Source organism: Chionomys nivalis, chromosome 10 (genome assembly GCF_950005125.1).
Source record: "Chionomys nivalis chromosome 10, mChiNiv1.1, whole genome shotgun sequence".
NCBI lineage: Eukaryota > Metazoa > Chordata > Mammalia > Rodentia > Cricetidae > Chionomys > Chionomys nivalis.
The window spans coordinates 61,896,237-61,922,758 of record NC_080095.1 but is presented as its reverse complement, the minus strand read 5'-3'; the positions used below and the strand labels follow the sequence as shown (position 1 = coordinate 61,922,758).

The following is a 26,522-nucleotide window of genomic DNA, read 5'->3' as shown; positions in this document are numbered from 1 at the left end:
AAAAATCAAAAGTAAAACTGTAAATAGTTGTAAATTTGGAACAAGAAAATTATTCAATTATTGGTATAGTTGCTTAAATGTATTTTAATAGTTAGAGGAGCTAAAATGGAGCAAAGTGGGGCTGCTCCATGTCTCAAGGAGGCCTAAGTGCAGCCTTGCCTTCTCCTGCAAGCGGCGGTAATTTGGTCACTGAGCCGCAGCCTCTGTTGCTGCTGAACAGATGAAAAGAGTGAAAAAATACGTTTGTCTTAGCAATGGCCTAGGTTACCACTGAGATTGTGGCAGTCCATGCGTGCACGCTGTAGCCAACTGAACACAGAACTTTTGCAAACATCTAGTACTAGAGTATAGTTCTACTTTCTTGTTGGGGCTGCCTGCCTGCAAATGATGACATAGAGACATTTATTAATTATGAAAGCTTGGCCTTAGCTTAAGCTTTTTCCCAACTAGTGCTTATAACTTAAATTAACCTGTCTCTATTAATCTACATTCTGTGACATGGCTTGGTTACCTCTGTCTCTATTAATTCAGAGTCTCACTGGCGTCTCCCATCTCTCTTCTTCCTAGAGTTCTCTCTCTCCCCAGAGTTCTGCCCATTCTCTCCCGCCTAGCAATTGGCCATTCAGCTCTTTATTAAACCAATCACAGTGACACATCTTCACACAGTGTAAACAAATATTCTTCAACCCTAGTGTCTAGTGGGAATGCAAATTCAAATACCTCTTAAAGAAAATAGTTATGGGGCTCTCAAAAACACTAAAAATGGACTGGCCACAGGATTCAGCTATCACTTCTGGGTATTTACACACAGAAATGAAATCATTCTATCAAAGATTTATCTGAACTCCTATGTCACTTACAGCACTAATTTATAATAACCAAGATAAGGATTCAGATGAAGACATAGATGAAATCTGGTCTAGGCAAGAGAGAAGCAGGAGTGGGAGAGGGCAGTGGGAAGGGAGAATAGGAATATAGTGTAATGAAGCATATGTGTAAAAATGCCATAATGAAACACATTATTCTGTATACTGACCTAATACAAACTTTTAATGTACACACACACACACATGTGAGTATTGCTGAATCATAAGAAGTTTGAAAACTTGCTATTTATAGCAAAATGCATAGAACTGGAGGTCATTATATTGAATAAACCAAACCTGGAAAAACAAATAATGCTCTTTTTCATATGTGAAAACTTTTTAAGTTAGCCAGGCATGGTGGCACATGTCTTTAATCCCAGCACTCAGGGGGCTGAGGCATAAAGATCTCTGAGTTCAAGGCTGTCTGGTATACAGAGCAAGTTCCAGGACAGCCAGAGCTACATGGAGAAACCCTGTCTCGAAAAACAAGAATGTAAAGTTAATCTCAAAATGGAAGAGAACAGCGGTTGCTGGAGGTTAGTGGTTGCAGGAACCAACAAACAGACGGAAGTCTTAGATTCAAGAGCAACAATGGTTTAAAAATAGCCATCCATGACTTTTGTAAGAACCAGAAGGCAGGAGTTCCAAAGTTAATACATAAGGAAATGAAAAAAGAAGACTGATAACCCTGACCGTTGCATGTTACATGTATGAAACATATTACTGGATCACATTGTGAGCCTTAGTGTATATAATTATCTCTATTAAAAGGAAAAGTAAACAAAGAAAATATATATTGGGTTTTGTTACCACACAGATCCCAAATAACACACCTAAAGTTAACACTCAGGTCAAACTAGACACTCCACACTACTCTTCAACTGTGTGTTCTGCACCATTTCCTAGGGGAAGGGCTAGACTCTGGAGTTACATTATATGAAGTGACTAGGCTGAAATGTTTGAACTTTGTTGTAAGGGCCAAGGGAGGTCCAGTTTGTGTTTCAGAAACTGAATTTGGCCATCAAGATGCCTCAGTGAATAAAAGCACCTGATGCAAATCAACAACCTGTATGCAATCCCCACAACCAGGGCAAAAGCTGGATACAGTAACACACGTCTGTTATCCCAGCACTCCTCGGGACAGGACAATCATCTAGAGGCTCAAAAGTCAACTATCCTGGAGCAGCAGCATGGCAGAAACTAGAGACTGTGCCTCAGAGTACACAAGTAAAACTACTCTCAGAAGTTGTCCTCAGGCAGAAAATGGTGCTGCGTGCCTTTAATCCCAGCACTTGGGAGGCAGAAGCAGACAGATTTCTGAGTTTGAGGCCATGATGTACAGAGCGAGTTCCACGACAGCTAGGGCTACACAGAGAAATCTGTCTCAGGGGGAAAAAAAAAAGTCGTCCTCAGATTTCTACCACTGTGGCACTCGTGCACCAGAATTCACATATATGTATCTCTATCTCCCTCTCTCCCTCTCTCTCTCTCTCTCTGTCACACACACACACACACACACATACACATTCATACCATAGCAGCACAGTAGTCAATGGACACTAGGAAGAAGGGATAGAGAGGAAGGTACCAAAATATAGCTGAACAAAGTTCCAGTGTTCTTTAGCACAGTTGAGTGACGACAGTTTACAATTTATTGCATATTTTATAAGAATTAGAAAAGTCTGAAAGTTTCCCACACAAAGGAATGTTGAAGAAATGAAAATGCTAATTAAGATAATCTGATCATGACTATACAGAGGTATTGAATTATCACACTGTACTTAAAAACTTGTACAATTGTGTGCCGATCAATCAAAAACTTTAGGCCTGGCATGGTGGCGAATACCTTTATCACAGCAGAGGAAGGCGGATCTCTATGAGTTTGAGGCCAGCCTAGTCTACATAATGTGTTCCAGAACAGCCAGAGATAACATAGTGAAGTCCTGTTTCAAAAAAAAAGTCTAATTTACATTAAGCTTCCTGGGCTTTACTAGATTTTAAAATAACCAAGAACACAGAGAAATTATATTTTATTGGCATATTGGCCTAGCACAGTTCAGTTCAGATAAAACAGAACAAAGCAGTTTATTTAAAGAGTTGAGTATAACAATTAGATGTTTCTGTTTTGCCATCATCTGATTGTGTTCATGCAAGTACAATCACAGTCATCACCATCAGAGCACCTCCATGACATCACCACCGTCCTCAGCACCGTCAAAGCACCGCTGTGACGTCACCACCATGCATTTGCAGCATGGATACACCGAATTCATCGTCATACTTATCTGCTTTAGCAATGTAAACTTTTGCTACAAGTAAACTTTAAAGGTAAAACTAAATGATATTAATCAATAAATCAAACAGAACATATCTCCACATGACATAATTAAACATTATATAATACTGTCTCAGTAAGAACCACAAATTAATAAATTTCACAAGGAAACGGAAACTAAAAGTGAAAACTCCTAAAATAGTGTTACAAAAGGATACAATGGGAAACTTATCTAAGAAGGGGAAACAACCAAATGATATAACAAAAACAAAATGTAATTAATAGTTACAATAATCTTTTTACTGCAAAGAATTTCTTTAATCACCCTAACAACATGCTTTATTTTTTAGCTTCCTTAAAAAAAATTACTCTATTTAGTCACATGCGTTGGGTACTTTGTGGGAATTTCACATTTAATGTCAGCAGTGAGGTTGTAACCTCACTCAAATTTTTTAGCTCTAAATAACTTTTGCAAATAACCAAAAAATATTTAAATTCCCTTCATAAGAATTGCTACTATAAAGTCAAATAATTCCTAAATAAATCACAAAAATAAACCTACCTTAACAAAATACAGAATAGGGTATACATGTGTGCTTAAAAAAAAAAAAAAGCAGAAATATTACTTGACAAAGAAGCATACTGTTCGTATATCATCACTACTAATTTGTTCCTTTCTGGCTGCTATTAAATACTCCCTAACAGGTCAGTGAGGATACAGTGCCACTTTGGATTTGTCTGCATATACAATTAGTGGTATCTGCACTACAGAGCAGACCATTCTAACTCTTGAAACATAATTAAATCAGAAAGACCTCAAATTTATAAAACCAGTTATAATACTGCACCAAACAAAACAAACTTGTTCTCATTGCTCTTATTATACTTCAGCTTAATCTACAATCATCAAAATTTTTTCATATGTCGCCTCAAATCATTCTGACACAAAACAGATTTAGAGAGAGATTTCTGTTGTTTCCATAGATAAATGGAAAAAGCAAAAGAAACTGGAGTAGAATTTCATCTTGAATGTCTACCATGTCTGGCATGTCAAGCAGCACTTGACACAGCAAGTTTCTTCAAATGATCCATAAACACTTGTAAGCTAACGTCATCAGTGAGAATCGGTGCTCCAGACTCCTGGCGGAAAGAGAAGGATTTGTGATTAAAGCACACAGTGGCACTAAAGAATGAACACATAAAGCTCTACAACAGACAAGGAACTCACTTTTAATAGAGTAATGGCTACCGTAAGGCCACGGTTCCTGAGAAGGAACTCATCTAAATCCCCAGGGCATCCTGAGTAGCAGGACTGGCTGCTCCCAGAACTTAAGTCTCTACTAGGAAATGAACTACCTCAGAATGGGCTAGTTACCACAAAGACCAACAGTATGAGGGTGCAGGATTAGGGCTTTCAGATGGCCTGAGCTGCAGGGGATTCAGGGAAAGAGGAGCCACCATTGCTGGTGGAAATGTGTGCCACCATAGATACACTATAGATGTTCTTCAAAAACACGCCTTAATATTTTCATTGATGTATGAACCAATGAAAATGTTAGCAATTCCTTCAAGCAACAAGCAAAACCGGAGCTGCCATATGAGCCCTCTGTCCTGCCTCTGAGTGGTACTCAAAGGATCTAAGTCCCACCACAGAGATGCTTGATGTTTGCACACTCACATTTATTACTGAACTATTCACAATACCTAGGCTGCAGAACTAGCCAAGATTTCTATGAATGAACAGATGAACAGACAAAAAAAAATGTGGTATGCACGCACAATAGAATATTATTTAGATGCAAAGAAATCACGACATTTACACAAACACACACAAACACATTTTCTCTCACACACAGAACCTAGGCTTGAGAGGGAGAGTGTGTGTGTGTGTCTGTGTGTCTGTGTGCATATGAGGTAAGACTAGGAAGGAGACGGTGAGAGAGGAAGAAGTTATTTTAATGGAAGAGTGTTGCAATAGGGTATATTTGACATAAAGTAAAAGGAGTACTTAGGGCAAGAAAAGGGAAGAAGACGTAGGGGACTGAAAAAGGCAGAAAGACAGGGAGACAAATTAGAATAAAATTGAGGGCTCTAACCTCTACATGTACTGTGGCATGTGTGCATACACACACACCCACATATCCCAGTAACAAAATTTAAAAACAAAAACAAATAAAATACATCCGAGACTAGACAGCGAGGCTCAAGCTCTCCGTCACTGAGGACGTGAAGCACTGCACAAGTGTTACAGTGATGCCCTCTGCAGGCCACTCACGGAGAACACTCCCACTAGAGCTTTGTAGGTGTGTGCATGCATGTGTTCTTTTTGTTAGTATTATTAATATTAGTATTAGTATTTTATTAGTATTATTTCCCCCACAGGCCTGACTCGCAAGCCAGGATCTTGTTTCTATATTTTGATTATTCATCAACGTGTTTCTATTTTCAGAAGCAAAGATATCATCCAAAATGTTTCTGATGTTCTTATTTTTAACTTGGTACTGGTTGAATCAAAGCAGCTGAATTTGAAACAAGTTCACCATCAACCTCAAGGATTAACTCATCTTTCTGGGACTGAGATCTGAACAAACAACACGTGTCCCCCTGTGAACTCTGATGGAGACGTGAGCACAGGAAGATCTCCTCCTGTGATGGAAGCCCCAGTGTGACATCCTTTGCCATGGTGTGCTCTGACTACAGACAGTACAGCAGCCAGTTCCTTCCCAACCCTGCCATCCATCAGCCCACAGCCACAGCCTGCTCTTCCCAAAGGAACTGGGTTTGACACAGATGTGACTAAAGTTCCTCCAGAGACTTCCTCAGGAGCCCTTCACAGTAACTAGTAACTATGCGCCCCCTTCCCAGTGATGTTGATGTTTTCTGGCACACTGACATCTGAGTGCTGAGAATGGACTTCATCCTCATAGCACTCGAGGCAGAAAAGACTTTTAGACTTTTTCCTTTGGGGGGTGCAGGAGGGACAAGGACATGTACCCAGGGCTATCCCCAAACTCACTATGTAGCTAAGGATGACCTTGAATTCCTAATCCTCCTGCCTCAACTTTAAAGGCTGAGGTTACAGGTGTATGTTAACATGTGCAGCTGTCACTGGGTTCTTGATTTTTAGAAAAATAAGAGATCAGATTCCATTAATTTTTAGCAAAATATTTAGCTAGTTATTCCAAAATTGCAATTATTAAATTAATTTTAAATATAAATTCTGAATCTGGCCTGGGTTTAAAACAGGTCCTTGGCCATCCTGAATCTCACTCTGTAGACCAGGCTGGTCTCAAATTCACAGAGATCCTCCTGCTTCTGCCTCCCAAGTGCTGGGATTAAAAGGTGTGCACCACCATGCCCAGCTTTTGTTTGTTTGTTTAAATAAATAAATAAATGGTTTGTTGTTGCTGCTGTTGTTGGTTAACCATATGTCAACAAAGACCATCGAGCCAGGGCCAGATGTAGCAGCACAAACTGTAACCCCAGCACCCAGGAGGATAAAGTAGAAGGATAGTAATTTCAAGGCCAGGCGAGGCAACAAGGTAAGATCTAGTCAAAAAAAAAAAAAAAAAAAAAAAAAAAAAAAAAAAAAGGAGGAGGAGAGCTGGTCTACCTAACACATTCCAGACCACTCAGGGCTCACAGTGAGGTCCTGTCTTTAAAAGAAGGGACAGAAGACAGAGGAAGAAAGAAACAATCCTGTTGTTCAAATTTACGCTTTTAAAACCCTGCTTCTTGTCATTGTGAAAGAATAAATGTGTTCCTTAAATGTCAGGGGAACAAGGATGCCTGTCCTAACTACTGTGTTCAGGATCACACAGAAAATTCTACGTAGCGCTACCAAACACTGAACATGCAAATTGAAATAGGAATAGTAAATACTTTATTGGCAGATGGCATAATTTTGCATGTATGAAATCATGAGTATTAGATTAAAATTGTAAAAAGAATAAATGTGTGAGGCCATAAGCTAGAGGTTAACATGCAAATATCAATTTCTACATCATGTCAACAGATTTTCAAAATCACAATTAGCTCAAACAAAATAAAACTAGTTAAACACATTTAGTAGGATAAATGCTAATTTTATAGACGAGAAATAAAAATAATAGAAGTTGTAGAGGAAATCTAAATAAATGAGATGTTGGAAAAAAAAAAACAACTCTGCTTCTGGGAAGTAATAATTAAACTCCAGGTCCAAAATAGGTTTTCTTCCCTTTGTTAAATATTGTGTGTGTGTGAGAGAGAGAGATAGAGAGAGACAGAGACAGAGACAGAGAGACAGAGACAGAGAGAGAGAGACAGAGAGAGAGATGGAAGGAAGGGCCACAGTGTTCCGAGGTCAGAAGACAACTCTTGAGTTGGTTTTCTCTTGTCACCTTGTAGAACCAGGGGATCGAACTCGGGTTATGGGACTGTCCCAAGAGCCTCTACCTGTGGAGCCATTTAACCAGCCCCAATGTAATTTTTTTGGCTCTGTCTTTGGGTTTTGTTTTTGTTGTTGTTTGTTTTTTGAGACAGGGTTTCTCTTTAGCCCTGACTGTCCTGGAACTCTGTAGACAGGCTGGCCTCAAACTCACAGAGATCTGTCTGTCTCTACCTCCCCAATGCTGGAATTAAAGATGTGCGCCACCACCACCCAGCTCTGTGTTATTTTAAGAAGCTACTTTCCAATGGTAACAGTGAAAACTAATAGTCAATGTGTACTATGTATCATTGTCTGCATGGAGCACATATAAATCTTACACTCTGCAGACAGGAAGTGAAGGCAGAGAGAAGTAAATAATTTAGAAAGTTTGCAATCTCAACCAGCATTCCAGAATGATGTTCCTTCCAGATTACCAACCTGACAAGTTATTTCCTATATAAGCCTGTCAACTATATTTTCATACTGAAACTTAAGGCCAGAAAGAGCAATGACAGGAAATGCTTCCTTGAAATGTTTAATTTCATAAACTCAGTCACAGTTTACAAATACAGAAATGTAGCAGCAAAAGCTAGTAGTGTTTCATTAAGTTTTATCCTTTACTATTTCATTACATTGTGTGTGTGTGTGTGTGTGTGTGTGTGTCCGTCCTAAGGTCAGAGGACCACTAGGGAGCATTAGTCTCTCTTCCACTATGTGGCCCTGGGAACTGAACCCAGGTCACCAGGCTTGGTGTGAAGAGCTTTACCCACCCATCTCACCTGCTACCCACCCGCATTTGGTTTTTCCACTTAACTGTGTCAATGGTAGAAATCATCAGAAGGGAAAGTGTAGTTGCTGCCTTTAAAAAAGAAATTGTTCGCTGGGTGGTGGTGGATCATTGTTGTAATAGGAGCGGCGGGGCTGCGTCCCTGGCACCCGGCCGCCCACATGGCTTTACCCGAAATAATTATACGGAAACTGTATTCTTTTAAACACTGCTTGGCCCATTAGCTCCAGCCTCTTATTGGCTAGCTCTTACATATTGACCTAACCCATTTCTAATATTCTGTGTAGCACCACAAGCTGGCTTACCAGGAAAGATCTTAACCTGCGTCTGTCTGGAGTGGGAGAATCATGGCAACTGCCTGACTCGGCTTCTTTCTCCCAGCATTCTGTTCTGTCTACTCCGCCTACCTAATTTTTTGTCCTATTAAAGGGCCAAGGCAGTCTCTTTGTTTAACCAATGAAATTAACACAAAACAGAAGACTCTCGCCCATCAGCTCATGCCTTCAATCCTACCACTCGGAAAGCAGAGGCAGGAGGATCTATGTGAGTTCCAGGACAGGCTCCAAAACTATACAGAGAAACCCTGTGTCAAAAGCAAAAACAAAAACAAAAAGGAAGGAAGGGAGGAAGAAACTGTTCTTCCCCACAAAGCCTAGCTCACCAGGACTGAACCTGAATGCCAGGTTTTCTTAAACCCAGCTAGACAGCTAACTTTGCTTGTCTGCCAATCAACTGGCCTTTAGGGACTCACCTGGTCCTTAGGAGCACTTGATATATAATCCATCACAAACATTATTCTTATAAATTTATTTATTATTTTATGTGTATGAATGTATATTCATGTATATATGTGAATCACATGCATGCAGGGCCCACAGAGGTTAGAAACAGGGACATCGGATCCCCTGGAACTGGAGTTACCAATGACTGTGCAGTCATATAGCTTGCTGGGAAACACACTCTAGTCCTCTGCAAGAGCAGTAAGCAGTCTTAATGACTTAGTTATTTCTCCAGTCCCACAAGTACTATTTTATTTTAAAATCTCCTCTGTCCCCCTTTTCTCCATGCTAATTATTACTTACTTCTTTGAACTAGTTATTGGTGCTATTTTCCTAGCCTCTTGGTTTTGTTTTTAGTTTACTTTCTTAACTATATCTAAATTTTCTTACTCTGGGATCCAAAACTAAAACCAAAACTCAGTTCTCAAAATTAAGTACAGTAGAAGGCTGGCTGATGAAATATTCTGTGTCTAAAACTCTATTTCTTAGTCTTACACTTGGCTTCTTGTCCCTCCAGCAAAACGGATGTGGGTGAAAGACAATACTGATAATGTATATGTATGCTTAGTCATAAATCCTTTCATATAGTCATGCCCTTCCCACACTCCCAAGATTGAGTTCCTTTCCTTACTATAAATATCTCCCCATCTTTCATGACTTTTCAGTCTTGGATTTGATGTATGTGCATCACAAAACCTAAGACAAAAACAAACAACAAAAACAAAAACAAAAAAACCCTAATTTCAAACCAGCTCCACAGATCTCCCATACACTAGTCTCTACTCTCCTGACACGGCAGGGATAATACAATAATCAGTCACACAACCATAGGAGAGATCTCAGGGATTCAGTGAAATGGCACCAGTCTGGAGCTGGGACAGAGTGAAGAAACAAAACCACAGAGAGGACATCAAAGCAGATGAACTTTGGCTAATTTGAATAAAAGGTAAAAATGATAGCTTTATTTGTTTGTTTGTTTGAGGCAGAGTTTCCCTGTCTAGCACTAGTTCTCCTGGAACTCGCTCTGACCAGGCTGACCTCAATCTCACAGAGATCCACCTGCCTCTGCCTTCCAAATGCTGGGATTAGAGGCGTGTGCCACCACCTCCCAGTCAAAATGGTAGCTAACCACAGAAAAGATATTTGGGTAGAGCAGTAAGAACCCACAGTAACAATATAAAGAGTAACTGATATCATATGTAATTAGTCAAGAGTGTTGATTTTAGAGCTGACTTCCAGGCTACTATATTAGGAAGACTAATCTGAGCACTGTGAAAATGGAGTAGCTGAAGTCTTAATATCACTTAGCAAGGAATTGCAGCAGTCTGTGACAGGAGTAAGAGGGCCTGGTCTTGGTCCATGGCAAGCACGAGAGGGAATGGGTAAATGAAATAGACAAAACGGACATGAGATGAGGGAAATGTTGTAAATGACCAGCTTTGAGCCTTGGGCATGAAAAGACTAGAAAGGTGCTCTGTGGAAACAGAAAACCAAGAAGGTCAAGCTAGTGTATAAAAGGAGGTAAGGTCAAGGCCTTCCATGTCCATAGGAAATTCAAGTCTACAGCTCACTTTGAAGCCAAACTAAAGATGAAAGCTGAAGCCATGGAATCGATACAATCATCCAGAGAAACCATCAGGACAAGTTTTGGCACAGTTCTATAAGCAAAGGGATGTGCTTGCATGATTGCTAAGTTTCAGAAGGAAAAAGACTGTGGTGGGCAGGGCTGATAAGAGCTGGCTCGTTAGAGCAGCTGCTGCAATGAGGGCTCTTAGCACCAGGCAATGGTGCCTGTGGGCTCCGGCTTGAGGTCTTCCCTGCACAGCTAGTTATTATTCTTCCCATCCTGTGTCCCATAGCTAGTCAGTGAGCACCTCTCTACAATATCAATATCAAAAATCAGTATTTTCCTTCCATTCTCCCACTTACTGGCACATGTTCTCCCAGAGATGTGGGTTCAAACCTTCAACTTACACTGTTCCCCTATCAACTACTTTTAAGATGGTTAGGAAGAAAGTACAATAAGCAGCCACGTGTGGGACACCTAAATTCACTGGTTAACACTGAGCCACACTGGCTTTATGTTTTTAAATTTTCCCTTTTCTTTTCTACTGAATCATTTCTGAAAGTGTGAAGACGTCAAGACATTTTACCACTAAATGTATCCAGATGTACCTTCTAAAAGTAATGACAAACGTCACATAACTCCAAAACTATAATCACACTCAAGGTACTGCATTAGTTATCTGACAGTGTGTGTTCAAACTTCACAGTACACCACATTCACGTTCATTGTAGCTATCCCCTCCATCTAACCCAGGATGCAGTCAGGATTCAGACTGTGTACGAAGCTGCCCTACCCTGGAGTAATGTAATTCCGGCAAATTCCACTCAAGTGCCATGAAACCCCCTTTGGAACTACGTCCTGAATCTATTCTCAGTGCCACCGTGCTTCATTCCTCCTCGCTTGCATTACTTCAACCAATACCTGCACATGTCGAAGATTCAAATTTGCTCCTCTGATTCAGTAACTGTCAAGTAAAGACAGCTCAGTCTTCACCCAGGCATTCAAGTCCTCCACAATTTACTCCACAGTTTTAAGATCTGCAGCTCATCTCTACATACACCCTATCGCCTTAGCCCATACTTTCTGCTAGCTGAATTCCCTGCTCAGCCATCTCCACCTATGGAGATAAAAGCCTTCCTTAAACTAACGTCTTGTCACTGAGCTCTTTCCTCCTCACACACCCTCTCCTCTCACCACGCTTCTTTGTCTTCCCCTCCAGTCCTCTCTAGTTCTCTGTAGTCACACTTTGCATATTCTGTCTGGTCCTTCACTGATGTAGCTTATCTCTAGTACTAGACCAGGAGCTCTCCAAAGGTGGGGCAAGCCGTCATTGCACACCCTGAAGTCTTAGCACAGAAGCCCATGCAGAATGGATAGTCTATGAATGTTGGCATGTTTGCTTCTCCTTCTTAAACCAGAATCCTTGGGCTCTCCTGGCTTCCTGTGGTCTTCTATAGCTCAGAGTTACACGTTACACTTGAATTATCATATGCCTGTCTTATAGATGTGATTGCTCTTGTCTCCAGTGTATTGGTTCTAAACTTGGAATCTGAGGAAGTTTTATGTGTCAGGATTACTTTTTTATTTTCTAAGGTAGTACCAAATGCTAATTGTATTTTCTATTCTTCTATTTTCCCACAGAAATCACCATTAAATACACATTAAATAGCTTTTACTGAAATAACTAAGAAGACAAAAGGAAATTATTTCTGAGACTGTCATTCACACTTACCTGTCCCCATGCATACATGTTATTATGAGTCTGTGAGGGGTTGACTTTGGAAAGGAGGAAACGTGCCTTAAAAGCAAACACAAATAAATAAATAGTTAGATAAATAAATAAATGTAAGTGCCGGTCAGAAACAGACTTAGTAAGAAAAGCTACATACAACAAACCGTCTAACATCAACTTAACTGAATACATTGGTAAAAATAATTTTACTAAAATTAAACACTTAAAAGGATTACATTTTAAAATGCACAGGCCACAATATAAATAATGTATTCTTTCAACAATACATATAAAATAATAACAGTCATAAAATAATAAACCACTGAATTCCAAACTCAGCATATAAGAAATATATATATATATATGACTAGAGAGAGATGGCTCAGAGGTTAAGAACACTGGGTGCTCTTCCAGGGGACTTGGGTTGGATTCCCAGAAAACACATGTGACTCAAAACCATCTGTAATTTCAGTTCTAAGGGATCTGATACCTTCTACCCACTGCCTTCGACACTATATGAATGTGGTCTACAAATGTAAATGCAGACGAAACTCCCAAACACATGAAATAAAAATAAGTTTAAAAACTGCTTTAAAGCCGGGCGGTGGTGGCGCACGCCTTTAATCCCAGCACTTGGGAGGCAGAGGCAGGCGGATCTCTGTGAGTTCGAGACCAGCCTGATCTACAAGAGCTAGTTCCAGGACAGGCTCCAAAACCACAGAGAAACCCTGTCTCGAAAAACCAAAAAAAAAAAAAAAAAAAAAAAAAAAAAAAAAAAAACTGCTTTAATTGTAAACATAAGAATTATGTTAAAATAAGTCTGAATATACAGGTTTTACCAACTAGTCTGAAACCTCATAAAATGATGCAAACAAAAAAAAAACCATGAAAATCTACACTTTTAGTTTAGTGAACCTCAAATTTTTTAAGCCACAGACAATAACTTAGGCAAAATTTTATCCATCCCTACTTCAGCTAATCATCATGAAATCAATCAATAAGTAAATAAATAAGGAACATTATGCATATTAAGATATTGATGAATGAATTTGTCAAAAATTTTAATTCATTTTAAAAGAACAAAAGCAATCTAACCTTGAAATTTAGAACCATACAAAATCTTTCCCTGCTCTTCAGCAGCACTAGTCCTAGGGTAAGAAACCTAGAATTCAATTACTAACGACTAGTTGGGTTGGCTGGGTTATAAACGTAACCTCAGTATCCAGAAGGCTGAGACAGAAGAAATGTTCAAGGTCAGCCTGAGCTATACAGAAAGATACTGTTTCTTGTGAAGAAGAAGAAGGAGGAGGAGGAGGAGGAGGAGGAGGAGGAGGAGGAGGAGGAGGAGGAGGAGGAGGAGGAGGAGGAAGAGGAAGAGGAAGAGGAAGAGGAAGAGGAAGAAGAAGAAGAAGAAGAAGAAGAAGAAGAAGAAGAAGAAGAAGAAGAAGAAGAAGAAGAAGGAAAGAAAAGAAAAATCTTAGCTTCATCATTTAATGTGCTTCCTTGACTACAAATAATATCACTTAACTCTATTATATATAAAGTAGAGAAAGCAACAGATTGGCATGAGGCGCAAATGAAGGAGGCATGGAAAATATTGCAAAGTCTCACTGCATGATAGCTCATATTATAAATACAGTAAAACTAATAACTGACACTGTATCTAAAGTTGTTGAATATCACTGTGCTAGATACTAGGAACACGACAACGAGCAGACTATGCCCTTCTCTTATTTATGGAGCAAGTAAAATGTGTAATAACTTAAAATTAGAGTGCTGTTATACCTGTAGCCAGAATATATTTCATGAATGCGTGCTAGGCAGCCCTAACCTGACCATCACATGTGTGTGTACAGATCTATTCACTGCCCTGTAACTCACAGAGATCCGCCTGCCTCTGCCTCCCTGAGTGCTGAGATTAAAGATATGTGCCACTACACCAGCTCATAGAGTTCTCTTTAAGGCCACAGTGTAATCTGAAAGGTTACTTACTACAAAACTGAAACAAATTACCAAAACTTCATATTCATAGGCCCTGCCTTACCAGTAACACCTGTAAGGAAAGCACACTAAATTATCTTCCAAACTCTTGTTATGTTCTTGCTAACCTGCAGCTGGCACATCGTCAGGATGGCACACCATGGCTGCTCTAAGAGCTATGGTGAAAGCAGAGCTAAAGAATGCGGCTGTTTTAGACAACTAGGCAATAACTGTATTGCTTTGTTCTCAAAGCATTGAAAAAGCTCCCTTCGCTTCCTGTCTCCTTCCCTTGCTCTGGCCTTCTGTGGCAGACTGCTCAATTACAATCAGAACAAGCAGCAGCATCTCACTGCAGCCTGCACACAACACAGCACGCTCCTCACCTGACTTCCACCGTGCTCAGTGTCAATGTATCTCGGCATTGGAAACCTGGAGTGAAGAATCTCCTGTGCGTCATCTACTGGGGCTTGCAGAAGGTGCCGGAAGTTTTCATATTCTGGCATGTCCTGGTATCCTGACTTCCGCCACTGTGCTATGGTCTAATTTGAAAACAATTAAAGGAATTATTTTAAATTTCTTGGTAATCTAATGTTCTTGAGTAGAATCTTCTTCAAAGGAGGTTATCTTTGCAAAACAAGAGAATAAGAAAATATTTCCACTTACCTCAATTTCTAAAGTTACAAGTATTTATTTCAGTAGAGAACATTTAAGTAAATATAACTAAATATAAAATTAGCATAGTTCTTTCCCAATTTAAGAGTAAAACAAAACCAGGAACAATAAACACATCTTGTAGCCTCAGCTGCTGAGAAAGTAGAGGTGAGGTTCCTTAAGCTCAGAGTTCAAAACCAATGCAGACTATGAGTACATCCCAATCAATGATGAGGGAGGGAAGGAGGGAGGGAGGGAGGGAGGGAGGGAGGGAGGGAGGGAGGGAGGAAGGAAGGAAGGAAGGAAGGAAGGAAGGAAGGAAGGAAGGAAGGAAGGAAGGAAGGAGACCAATATAAAAACGGTTTAAAGAAAGTAAAGTCAAAGCAGGCATGATGGTGCATGCCTGTAATTCCAGCACTGAAGAGGCAGAGGCAAGAGGATCAACACAAGCTTGAAGCCACCCTGGCCAACCTACCAAGTCCAGATCAACCAGAGTACAAAGTATGAGCATGTTTCAAAAACTGAAAACAAAAGGAACAAAAATAAATATAAAGTAAAGCTATACTGTTTTTAAACCTAAAATAAAAGAAATAGAAATGTCAGGAAAACATTAAAACACTATCATTCCAAATTAATATTCACTAAAATATATCTTTCCTTTTCTGTGAGGGGGTTTCTATTGAGACTTCCTAGAGACTTCAAAAATAATGACTTTCAAGAAATCTTTGCTGATGTATTTACATTCTCTGTTTTCCATTTGCTGTTGCTATTGTTGACAGAGCCTCTCAGTATAGTCCTAGAACTAGCTCTCTAGACCAGGCTGGCTTATAGTCCTGCAACTGGCTCTGTAGACCAGGCTGGCCGATAATCCTGGAACTGGCTCTGTAGGCCAGGCTGGCCTCAAAGTCACAGAGATCTGCCTACCTCTACCTCAAGTTCTGAGATAAAAGGCGTGCACCACCATGCTCAATAAGAGTTACATTCTGATCAGGAACAAGACAAGGTTGTCCACTTTCTCCATATCTATTCAATACAGTTCTTGAGGTCCTAGCTAGAGGAATAAGACAACAAAAGGAGATCAAGGGGATACAAATCGAAAAAGAAGTCAAACTCTCACTATTTGCTGATGATACGATAATCTGATAGCTTAAATAAGTGACCCCAAAAATTCTACCAAGGAACTTTTACAACTCATAAACATTTTCAGTAATGCAGCAGGATACAAGATTAACTCAAAAAACCAGTACCGGGCTGGAAAGATGGCTCAGCGGTTAAGAGCACTGACTGCTCTTCCAGAGGTCCTGAGTTCAATTCCCAGCAACCACATGGTTACTCACCACCACCTGTAATGAGATCTGGCGCCCTCTTCTGGCCTGCAGGCATACATGCAAACAGAATACTGTATACATAATAAATATTTTTTTAAAAAGTAGCTCTCCTTTACACAGATGATAAATGGATTGAGAAAGAAATCAGAGAAACATCACCCTTCACAACAGCCACAAATAGCATAAAATATCTCAGAGTGACTCGAACCAACAAGTGGAAGACTTGTATGAAAAGAACTTTAAATCTCTAAAGAAATAAACTGAAGAAGATATCAGAAAATTGAAAGATTTCCCATGCTCTTGGGTAGGTAGAATTAACATAGTAAAAATGGCAATCTAACCAAAAACAATCTACAGATTCAATGCAATGCCCAATAAAATCCCAGCAAAATTCTTAACAGACCTTGAAAGAAAAATACTCAACTTCATATGGAAAAGCAAAAAAAAAAAAAAAAAAAAAAACAAAAAAACAGGATATCCAAAACAATCCTGTACAATAAAAGAACTTCGAGAGGCATCACAATCTCTGACTTCAAACTCTACTACAGAGATACAATACTGAAAACAGCCTGGTATTCCAGAAAAACAGACAGGAGGACCAATGGAACTGAATCAAAGACCCGGATATTAATCCATATACCTACAAACACGTGATTTTTGACATAGAAGCAAAAAATATAAGATGGAAAAAAAGAAAGCATATTTAATAAATGGTGCTGGCCTAACCCCACATCAGACAGAGGTCTGATCTCCAAAATATACAAAGAACTCAAAAACTTGGTCACCAAAAGAACACATAATCCAATTTAAAAAAAAAAAAAATGAAGTACAGACCTAAACAGAGAACACTCAACAGAGGAATCTAAAATGGCTGAAAGACACTAAGGAAATTCTCAAAATCCTTAGTCATCAGAGAAATACAAATCAAAACAACTCTAAGATTCCACCTTAGACCTGTAAGAATGGTCAAGATCAAAAACACTGATGACAACTTATGCTGGAGAGGTTGTGGGGTAAAGGGAACACTCCTACATTGCTGGTGGGAGTGCAAGCTGGTACAACCCCTTTGGATGTCAGTGTGGTGATTTCTCAGAAAATTAGAAAACAACCTTCCTCAAGATCCAGCAATACCAATTTTGGGTATATACCCAATGGATTCTCAATCGTACCACAAGGACATGTGCTTAACTATGTTCATAGCAGTATTGTTATCATAGCCAGAACCTGGAAACAACCTAAATGCCCCTTGACCAAAGAATGGATAAGAATAATGTGGTACATTTACAAAATGGAGTACTGCACAGAAGAAAAAAATATCTTGAAATTTGCAGGCAAATGGATGGAGCTAGAAAACATATTGAGTGAGGTAACCCAGACTCAGAAAGACAATTATCATATGTATTCACTCATAAGCGGTTTTTAAAAATAAAGCATAGAAAACCAGACTATAAATCATAATCCCAGAGAACCTACACAACAAAGAGAACCCTAAGGCAGACATGGATCTAATCTACATGGGAAGTAAAAGAAGACAAGATCTTCTGAGTAAATTGGGAGCATGGGGACCATGGGAGAGGGTTGAAGAGGAGGGAAGAGGCAGGGAAGGGAGCAAAGAAAAATGTAGAGCTCAATAAAAATTAATAAAAAAAAAAGATAAAGTAACAACCTTTTAAAAAAGTTACATTCTGATAAGAGACATAAACTAAACTTTACTAATATAGCAATAATGTTATAAAGACAATGCATTGTAGAAGGGCAACTGTATCCACTTTTATATTAATTAAATGAGTCTAGAGGCATTTTATTTAATTTACAATTTTAAGGCTGGTTTAGAATCCAAGTTATCTGAGTCAGTCAATGTGTAATCTGTATAATTTTATATTTTGTATTTCAAAGACTAATGTACTTTGGACTTCCTCAAATAACAAAGTTAAAGCAAAAATTACCATTAAAAAAGAAAAAAGAGAAACCCTGTCTCTACTATTCTTTCTAAGATATAAGGTTCATTAGAAGCTGGTATCAATTAAAAATAAACAAAAACCAAAAAGTAGTAGCTGGAGAAGTGGCTCCGTGGTTTAGAGTACTTTGCAGAGGGCACAAGTTGAGTTGCTAGCGCCCACATCAGGCAATTCAGAACTGCCTGTCTCCAGCTCTTCTAACTCCATTAGCACCTGCACTCAGGGGTGCATGGGGCCCAAAGTAAACACTCACACTTAAAAAATAAATCTTAAAAAATACAAAACAAATAATTTAAAAAAATTTTGAGACAGAGTCTCACCATGCAGCGTGGCTGGCCTGGAACTTGCTATGTAAAGCAGACTGACCTCAAACTCGCAGAACAGACTTCCAAGTGCTGGATCAAAGACATATGTCACCAAGTCCAGTGATAAATCCTTTTTTAAAATACTGGATAGTATTATTTAAACGGATATTACAGGACCACCTGTGGTGGCTAACACCAGTAATCCCAGCATAGGAGGTTGAGGATGGAGAATTAGGAGTTCAAGGAAAGGTTGGGCTATCTTATCAGTGTGTCAACACTCAGTTATCCTCGCCAATAAATAAAATATAAAATAATTTACAAGTAAGGCAACTAGAAAAATAAATCCATTTAAGTTATAATATACACTACAAGCTCAAGCACGGATCCAGGAAAAATAAACATGCCTTCCAAACTGCCCATGGCAGAATTTTCATACATGAGGGATATACTGAAGTATTGGTTAAATGAATAAATGCAGGAACAGACTTCTGCTAAATACCCAAATTAGAGCTTAACAGCTATCCACTCTTTTCTTCCAGCCCCTCATCACATCAAAAAGTTATAAATTTCCATTTATGCCTTATGAGTTTTCAGGTTAGACTGAACATGTAGAAAAACGTTTAGTGCCAGGCAGTGGTGGCACACGCCTTTAATCCCAGCACTCAGAAGGCAGAGGCAGGCGGATCTCTGTGAGTTCGTGGCCAACCTGGTCTACAAGAGTTAGTTCCAGGATAGACTCCAAAGCTATAGAGAAACTCTGTCTCAAACAAAACAAAACAAAACAGAAAAGAAAAAAAAAAAAAAAAAGTTTAGATTACATTTAGTAACGAAAAGACAAGTTTGCCCATTGAAAAAAGCTGACTTTTTCCCTCTGATTCTTTAGGTGAAACCTAAGAGAGTGATATGTCCATGTTTATACTTTCATAATACTGTGCTATGTGTAAATTCATTTGTCCACTAGTGTGTGAACAAAACAACAAAATAAACAAAAGCAGGATAAGTTAGATTGATGCCTAAAATCCTATACCACGAAGGAGCACATTTATATATATATATTTGTATATAAATCCCCAAGAGAAGAAGTGCTATGCATTTCAGGTACTTTTATTTTTATGTATTTATGTGTATATGTTATAGGTATGTATAGATTCATATTAAGATACTTTGGGGAACAAGAACCAAGTCTAAACACAAAATTCACTTAGGTTTTAAAAATGTCTTATGTCTAAAGACAGTACTTGCATTTCAAATTTACTTTTGAGCATTAGGGGCAGGAAGACGGCTCAGCGGGTAAAGGCAATTGCCTTCACGCCTGATGACTTAGACTGATGCCAGGCACTCACTAAGGGAGGGAAAAGCTGATTCCCACAAGTTACCCTCTGACCTCTGCACATGTGCGTGCATTCCTCTTTACACAGAAAATAAACAAAAACTAATTTTATTTTAAAAATTTAAATAACTATGAATGTACTCAAAATGGTTAGATATTGAAGTACACTAAATTTTTTTTTTTTTGGTTTTTTCGAGACAGGGTTTCTCTGTGGTTTTGGAGCCTGTCCTGGAACTAGCTCTTGTAGACCAGGCTGGTCTCGAACTCACAGAGATCCGCCTGCCTCTGCCTCCCGAGTGCTGGGATTAAAGGCGAGTACACTAAATTTTTAATTTTGGGATTAGACAGTCAACCTGTATCTTATTATAAATCAAGGCTTATCATGGACTAAATATGAATCATATATTGGACAGGAAAAACTTTTAGAGAAAAAAGATATTACATACATAACTTTAAATGTCATTGTCTTACCTCACCGTGATAAATCAAAATCTGGAAAAATGTGTCCATGAGAAGAATGCGATCTGCAAGAATGCTGCTGCTGTCCAGAAGAACTGGCTGAAAGGAAGCAATGATAGATAGAAAGGTTATCATCTAAATGCTATTAATTTTTGTTTCAAATTTGCATATAAGGTATTACCTATTACAGCATTATCCAGCAAAGTGTGCTTTTGTAGCTACTTCTCCCTCATCTTATTTCTTAAATTTTAAATTTATCAAACATTACCTGACATTATGAATTCTCAATAGATTCTAATTTTCTACAGAATCTCTCTAACACTGAAGTAACAATTTTAAAAATCAATGTGCCAGGCATGACAGTACACAGCTTTAATCCCAGCATTTAGGAGGCAGAGGCAAGGACCTTTGTGAGTTCCAAGCCAACCTGGTCTATACAGCCAACCTGGTCTATACAGCAAGTTTCAGATTAGTCAAAGCTATATACAAAGACTCTGTCTTAATAAATAAATGAATTAATGAGTGAATGAATAAATAAGATAATTAAGGAGACATCAAAGACAGTCCCCAAGCCTGATGACAATAACACTGAGGGAAAGAGGAAGGCTTGGGATATAAGAAATTTAGGGTATATGAGAAAATAGCTCTGAATATGAAATAGAGCATCCTGAATTGGTTATAAGTTTGATTAACACATAAACCAAGATAGCAACCAAAGCTATAGGTTTAGACTGCATCATTTAGAGAAACTGAATGTAAGGAAAATGCAAAGATTGAGCCCGCGTGAAGTAGAGAGGTGTATGCCTGTCATCTCAGCACTTGGGAGGCTGAAGCAGGAGAAGAGTTCAGGCCAGTCTAGGCTACAGAGTAGGAGACTGCCTCAAAACAACAAAAAAGACTAACTTCTTAATCTCTTTTTAAGACTTGGATTTAGAAGTCTAAAGGGGGAGAAACCAGAAAAATGAGACTAAAAAGTTCTTTGTGGGTAGAAAGAAAACTGAGGAATAGTAGGAGACAAAGTCCAGAGCCAAAGTTTTTGAAGGAAAGAGCCCTCTGCAGAGAAATGCTGTTGATAATTCGTTGAAGGACACTGTCCAACACGTTCGCTGCACGTAAGCTGAGAAGAGAATGTGAGGTCAGAAACAACAGGACTGGAGAGAGAACACAGAAGCTAACAGCACTGGCTGCTCTTCCAGCGGTCTCGAGTTCAATTCCCAGCAACCACATGTGGCTCAAAACCATCTGCAATGAGATCTGGTGTCCTCTTCTGGCCTGCAGGCATATGTGCAGGCATAATACTATATATATAATAAATAAATAAATCTTTATTTAAATAAAAAAAGTTACTATGTTAATGAAAACGGCCCAGATAGAGGAAGAAAAAAAAAACTGGGAGAGAAAGAGAACATAAAAGAAAAGCATTAGGCAAATGCAGTTACACAATGGCTAGGCTGATCAGGGACAGGTGCTCAAGCTGGCGAACTTCAGCTCTCTTCTAAGATATTCTACAGCTATCAGGTGGAATAAGTAATAACAAGCCAGGCATGGTGAAACACACCTGTACTAGGGAAGCAGAAGCAGGAGGATCTCTGCCTCAGTGCTGGAATTAAAGGCAGTTATATAGTTTTAAATGGTAGAATGAACAATTCAAATTATCATAAAGAAAGCTATTTATTTTTTTTTTAATTTTTTTTAAATATTTATTTATTTATTATTTATACAATATTCTGTCTGTGCGTATGTCTGCAGGCCAGAAGAGGGCACCAGACCTCATTACAGATGGTTGTGAGCCACCATGTGGTTGCCAGGAATTGAACTCAGGACCTTTGGAAGAGCAGGCAATGCTCTTAACCACTGAGCCATCTCTCCGGCCCCAAGAAAGCTATTTATTTGATAAAGATAAACATGTGTGGAACAGTTTCCCAAAATAGCTGAGGGTGACTTTATCACTCTTCCAAATCCGTACCTTTATGATCAATGTATCATATGTTCTCAAAGGACCAGAAGCAAACAAGACACATGAAAACAAGAGACTCGACTGTGACAGCTTGTCCTCTCAGACAATAAGCTAAGATGCCAGCCATTTACTCCAGAACCATGGCCATTTCAGAGCCTTCAAAGACTAATCATAAACTCTAGGGAGCTTTGTCAACCAAAAACTAAACACAGTCACCCGAGAATATTCTATAACAGATTTGTATCATTTAATGATATAACTACCACCCCACCTACTATATAGCGAACACACGTAAGTATTTTTAAATTAGTATCTTGCAATAATAATTTAACAAATTCCAACTTCATTTCAAAACAATGTTGTTTTCACTCTCTCATGCCACACATCACAGTCACAAGACAAATCATCTCTTTTTCCTCTTACCTCTGGAGGGCCACTAAAAGAATAGGCATACAGAATGGGTTGAATCATGATTAGAGACTGGGTCAGATCTTGACGCATGAAATGGTGACGATAATACGAACTCTCATCAGGACTATTATTAAAAACTTGCAAGAAAGGAGATCTTCTTAAATGAAACATAAACTACAAGATAAAACAGGTGAGATAGCTTTTATTGATTTTAATATGGCAATAGCAGTTTTCTAAGAAAACATTTGCTTACATTATTGTGTCACATTAGCAACCCACAAAAACACGTTCTGTTAAGAATATACTAAAGTAGGACTGGAGAGATGGCTTAGCGGTTAAGTGTACTTACTAATGAATTCAGAGGTAAGAGGCTTTCAATTACTAGAACCCACACTGGGTGGTTCACACCTCCCTGTAACTTCATTTCAGAGTATCAGAAGCTCTGACCTGTGCAGGCTATTGTATATACATGGTGCACATAAGCTCATACAGACACATACACAGGCATTTAAAATAAAAAAATAAATGTTTTCTTTAAAATATTCTAAAGTATATCCCAAGAAAGTTTATCCTGATATTCATGAGCTATGTCTGGGCTGGTGAAATAGCTCTGCAGGAAGAGAGCTTGCTAGGCAAGCTTGGGATAGGAGTTCTGCTCGGGCACCCAAATAACGAGCTATCCGAGAAGGTCAAGGCATGCCTAGGCTGGAGACCTTGCCTCACGAAGAAAAAAGGCTGAGCGGTAGTGGTGCACACTTTTAATCCCAGCATTTAGGAGACAGACACAGGTGGATCTCTGAATTTAAGGCCAACCTGGTCTACAGAGTGAGTTCCAGGACAGCCAGGACTACACAGAGAAACCCTGTCTCAAAAAAAAAGAAAAAGAAAGAAAGAAAGGGAGGGAGAGAGGGAGGGAGGGAGGGAGGGAGGGAGGGAGGGAGGGAGGGAGGGAGGGAGGGGAAGAGAGAAGAGAAGAGAAGAGAAGAGAAGAGAAGAGAAGAGAAGAGAAGAGAAGAGAAGAGAAGAGAAGAGAAGAGAACATTATAAGCTGAAGTTCCAGGACAAAGTTTTTATAAGCAAAAATGAATTTCACTGAAGCACTAAAGGTACAAGTATATAACCCCAGCATTTGGAAGACTAAGGCAAGAACATGACAAGTTCAAAATGAACATTGGCTACAAAACAAGACCCTATCTCAAAAACGGGGAGGGAGATGGGGGGGACATGACAGACAAGCACAGAGATGGTAAAGGAGCTGTAAGGCAAGTTAGGCTCACGTCTCTCACCTGGTACAGCACTATAAAACTGTTATCAGATGATGAATATCCCCCAGATTTCATCATTGGTAAAATCACTGCACAGACACTCTTTTGGCATTGTTGTAATTAGAAGCTCTTACCTCAGATGGTCCGCTAATGGACATTAGTCTTGCTTGCACCCACAGCACCTTCAGCTAAGCCTTCAGGCACCACAAACAGTGACTATTTATAAGGCCCATACAGGGATATTATATTCTTCTCATTAACCACAGAGCATAAAATTAATTGCTGGGTTATCCAAAAATTTACCAAACTAAAAGAATAATCTAATAAAATAAATGCATAGATGATTATTAAAAGATAAAACAACAAAAAAGATGAAACTCAGTGCTATTGGTAACAAGAGAAAAGAGCAGTTCTTTGCCCTGCTTACCTGTGGATAAAGGGAAAATGTTTCTGAAAATCGGAAGGAACTTGGATCATCCTTGTGATATTCTCCAAACTTCTGACACTAAATAAAATATTTTTGATTTGTTTCTGGTAGAATAAAGAAAATTCTGCACATAAATATTCTCTTTATAAAAAAAAGTTGCTACTTTTTAGGAGAAAGATATTCAACATAGTGTAAAGTTGGAATATTACATATTGACTTAGCAAGGGATTAATTACAACCAAAAAACATTTGAATTTCAGAAATGCAATAACTCACTCTAAAGGTTTATATTTGTAATAAGTAAGTGACTTTTGTAGCAAATAAAGATTATATAAAGGCCAATGGGGTGGGCAACAAAGCTTCCTAAGACTATCAGAGTATCTTTTTCAATACTGGCCAAGGACAGAAAGATACACAACCAACACACCACAGCAGCTACGAAAGTAAGCTGTTAGTACAAAGTTTGCCATACTGAGAGTGCCCAAAAGAAAAAATAAGTTTAGTAAAGAAAAGGATTTACAGAAGCAAAATTAGAATAAAATAAGGTCACTCGCACAGGTAACAGGGAAGCAAGTCACGTACAAGAATATGGCAAAAGGCATCCAGCTGCCTTGCACAATGGTGAGCTCTTACTACAACAGGCAATGAACCTTAACTACCAGCCTCTTTTGTCAAGCAAAAACTCTCTGCCCTACAGGCCCATGTGTTAGAGGCTTGGCCCACCACCAGTCACAGCACCAGTTGGGAAGGAAAGGGCCTAATGGGAGGTATTTTGATTTCTAGGAGCATGCCTTAAAGGGAGCTATATACTCACAGTCTCCCTTTCTGCCACAATGTCACAGGCCAAGGATCATAAATCAAAAACCCAAAAACTATGAGCCAAAATAATCCCTTCCTGTGCTATGGTGAAGCAAATGTGACATATTTGGATAAAACCATTCTCAGTTTTGGACAAAATACAGCTAAGGCACAAAAAAATGAGCAATAGCTGTTTTACAAAAAGTAGAACAGTAGTTTGACTGTACCAACCTTCCTCCCAAATGACCCCCACTAGTCTCCTCTTGATGGGACCCTCCACTCCGTCTACAGCCTGCCCTCTGGCCTAGCTACCTGGCTCTGTGTGCGTGTTGCAGAATGTTTAGTGTGAGGCTAAGAGCTGTCTAGACACAGTGTGAAAAATGTTGTTTTGTGCCTAGTACAACTGTCTCATTTGGTTATTCACTAGACCCTTTTGATTTTTATTAGTGTTTCTCTTTTTAAAATATAATAGGTAATTACAGCAGTTTGTGAAGGTGAGATATGAGATAGAAAAGAAGGCTAAGCCTGCTAAGAACTCTTTTAAAACTTGCAATCCTAAGTCTTGCTTGCCATGCACTTTGACGGGAGCGAGTAGAACGCTGCTCTTTACCACGAGGTCCCGTCCTTTGGAGAGTCTGTCCTGCAGGTCTCCCCACCCACTGTAAAGCACATTCACTACAAATGAAAGCTGACAAGCTGAGAAAAGTGCATGTCTGCTCCTTACCAGGCGAATGAGCTGTCTGTCCAGCCATCTAAGCACATCTGGCCCTTCCTCTGTTTCTGCTCTGTATATTGCCAGCCGGGCCATGAGAATGGCAGCTGCTTCCTGGTCAAAAGATGCAGCAATGTTTTGGATTTGAGTTTGAGCATCTGCCCAGCTAAAGAAATAAGAAAGCACAGAATTATAAATGAATTATATAATACCACAGTTGGCTGTCACACAGAGCTACACTTAGAGAATATAAAACGCCTCCTCAATATTTCAAGATTATAATACTATACAGATTAATTAGCATTACTAAAACATCACAACTAGCTTTCATTATACTGATTTGCCTAAAAATAAAACCAAACCTTAAAATATTTTCTAAAATAACTCTAAAGGAACATCACCAAACATATTCTTTAGGACATCAAGACTTTTATAGTAAAGAAAATAGACTATGATGGGTCAGGAGGACAGGGCTCAGTGGGTAGACACACTAGCACATAGACCTACAACCTGAGTTCAAGTACCAG

The 26,522-nt window shown here is 39.1% G+C and overlaps 1 protein-coding gene across 1 annotated transcript in view; it reads right to left on the bottom strand.

Moving 5' to 3' along the window:
* Positions 1-2,878: 2,878 nt before the first annotated feature.
* Positions 2,879-26,522, bottom strand: part of Sec23a (SEC23 homolog A, COPII coat complex component) — a 50,978-nt gene continuing 27,334 nt past the window's right edge. Inside the window, exons 14-20 of the mRNA XM_057783087.1 lie at positions 26,008-26,161; positions 24,486-24,563; positions 22,806-22,967; positions 20,438-20,524; positions 14,778-14,933; positions 12,415-12,480; positions 2,879-4,281 (exon numbers count right to left, since the gene is read on the bottom strand). Of these exons, the coding sequence (XP_057639070.1) occupies positions 4,192-4,281; positions 12,415-12,480; positions 14,778-14,933; positions 20,438-20,524; positions 22,806-22,967; positions 24,486-24,563; positions 26,008-26,161 (793 nt within the window). The 3' untranslated portion in view covers positions 2,879-4,191. The remainder of the gene's footprint in view (positions 4,282-12,414; positions 12,481-14,777; positions 14,934-20,437; positions 20,525-22,805; positions 22,968-24,485; positions 24,564-26,007; positions 26,162-26,522) is intronic.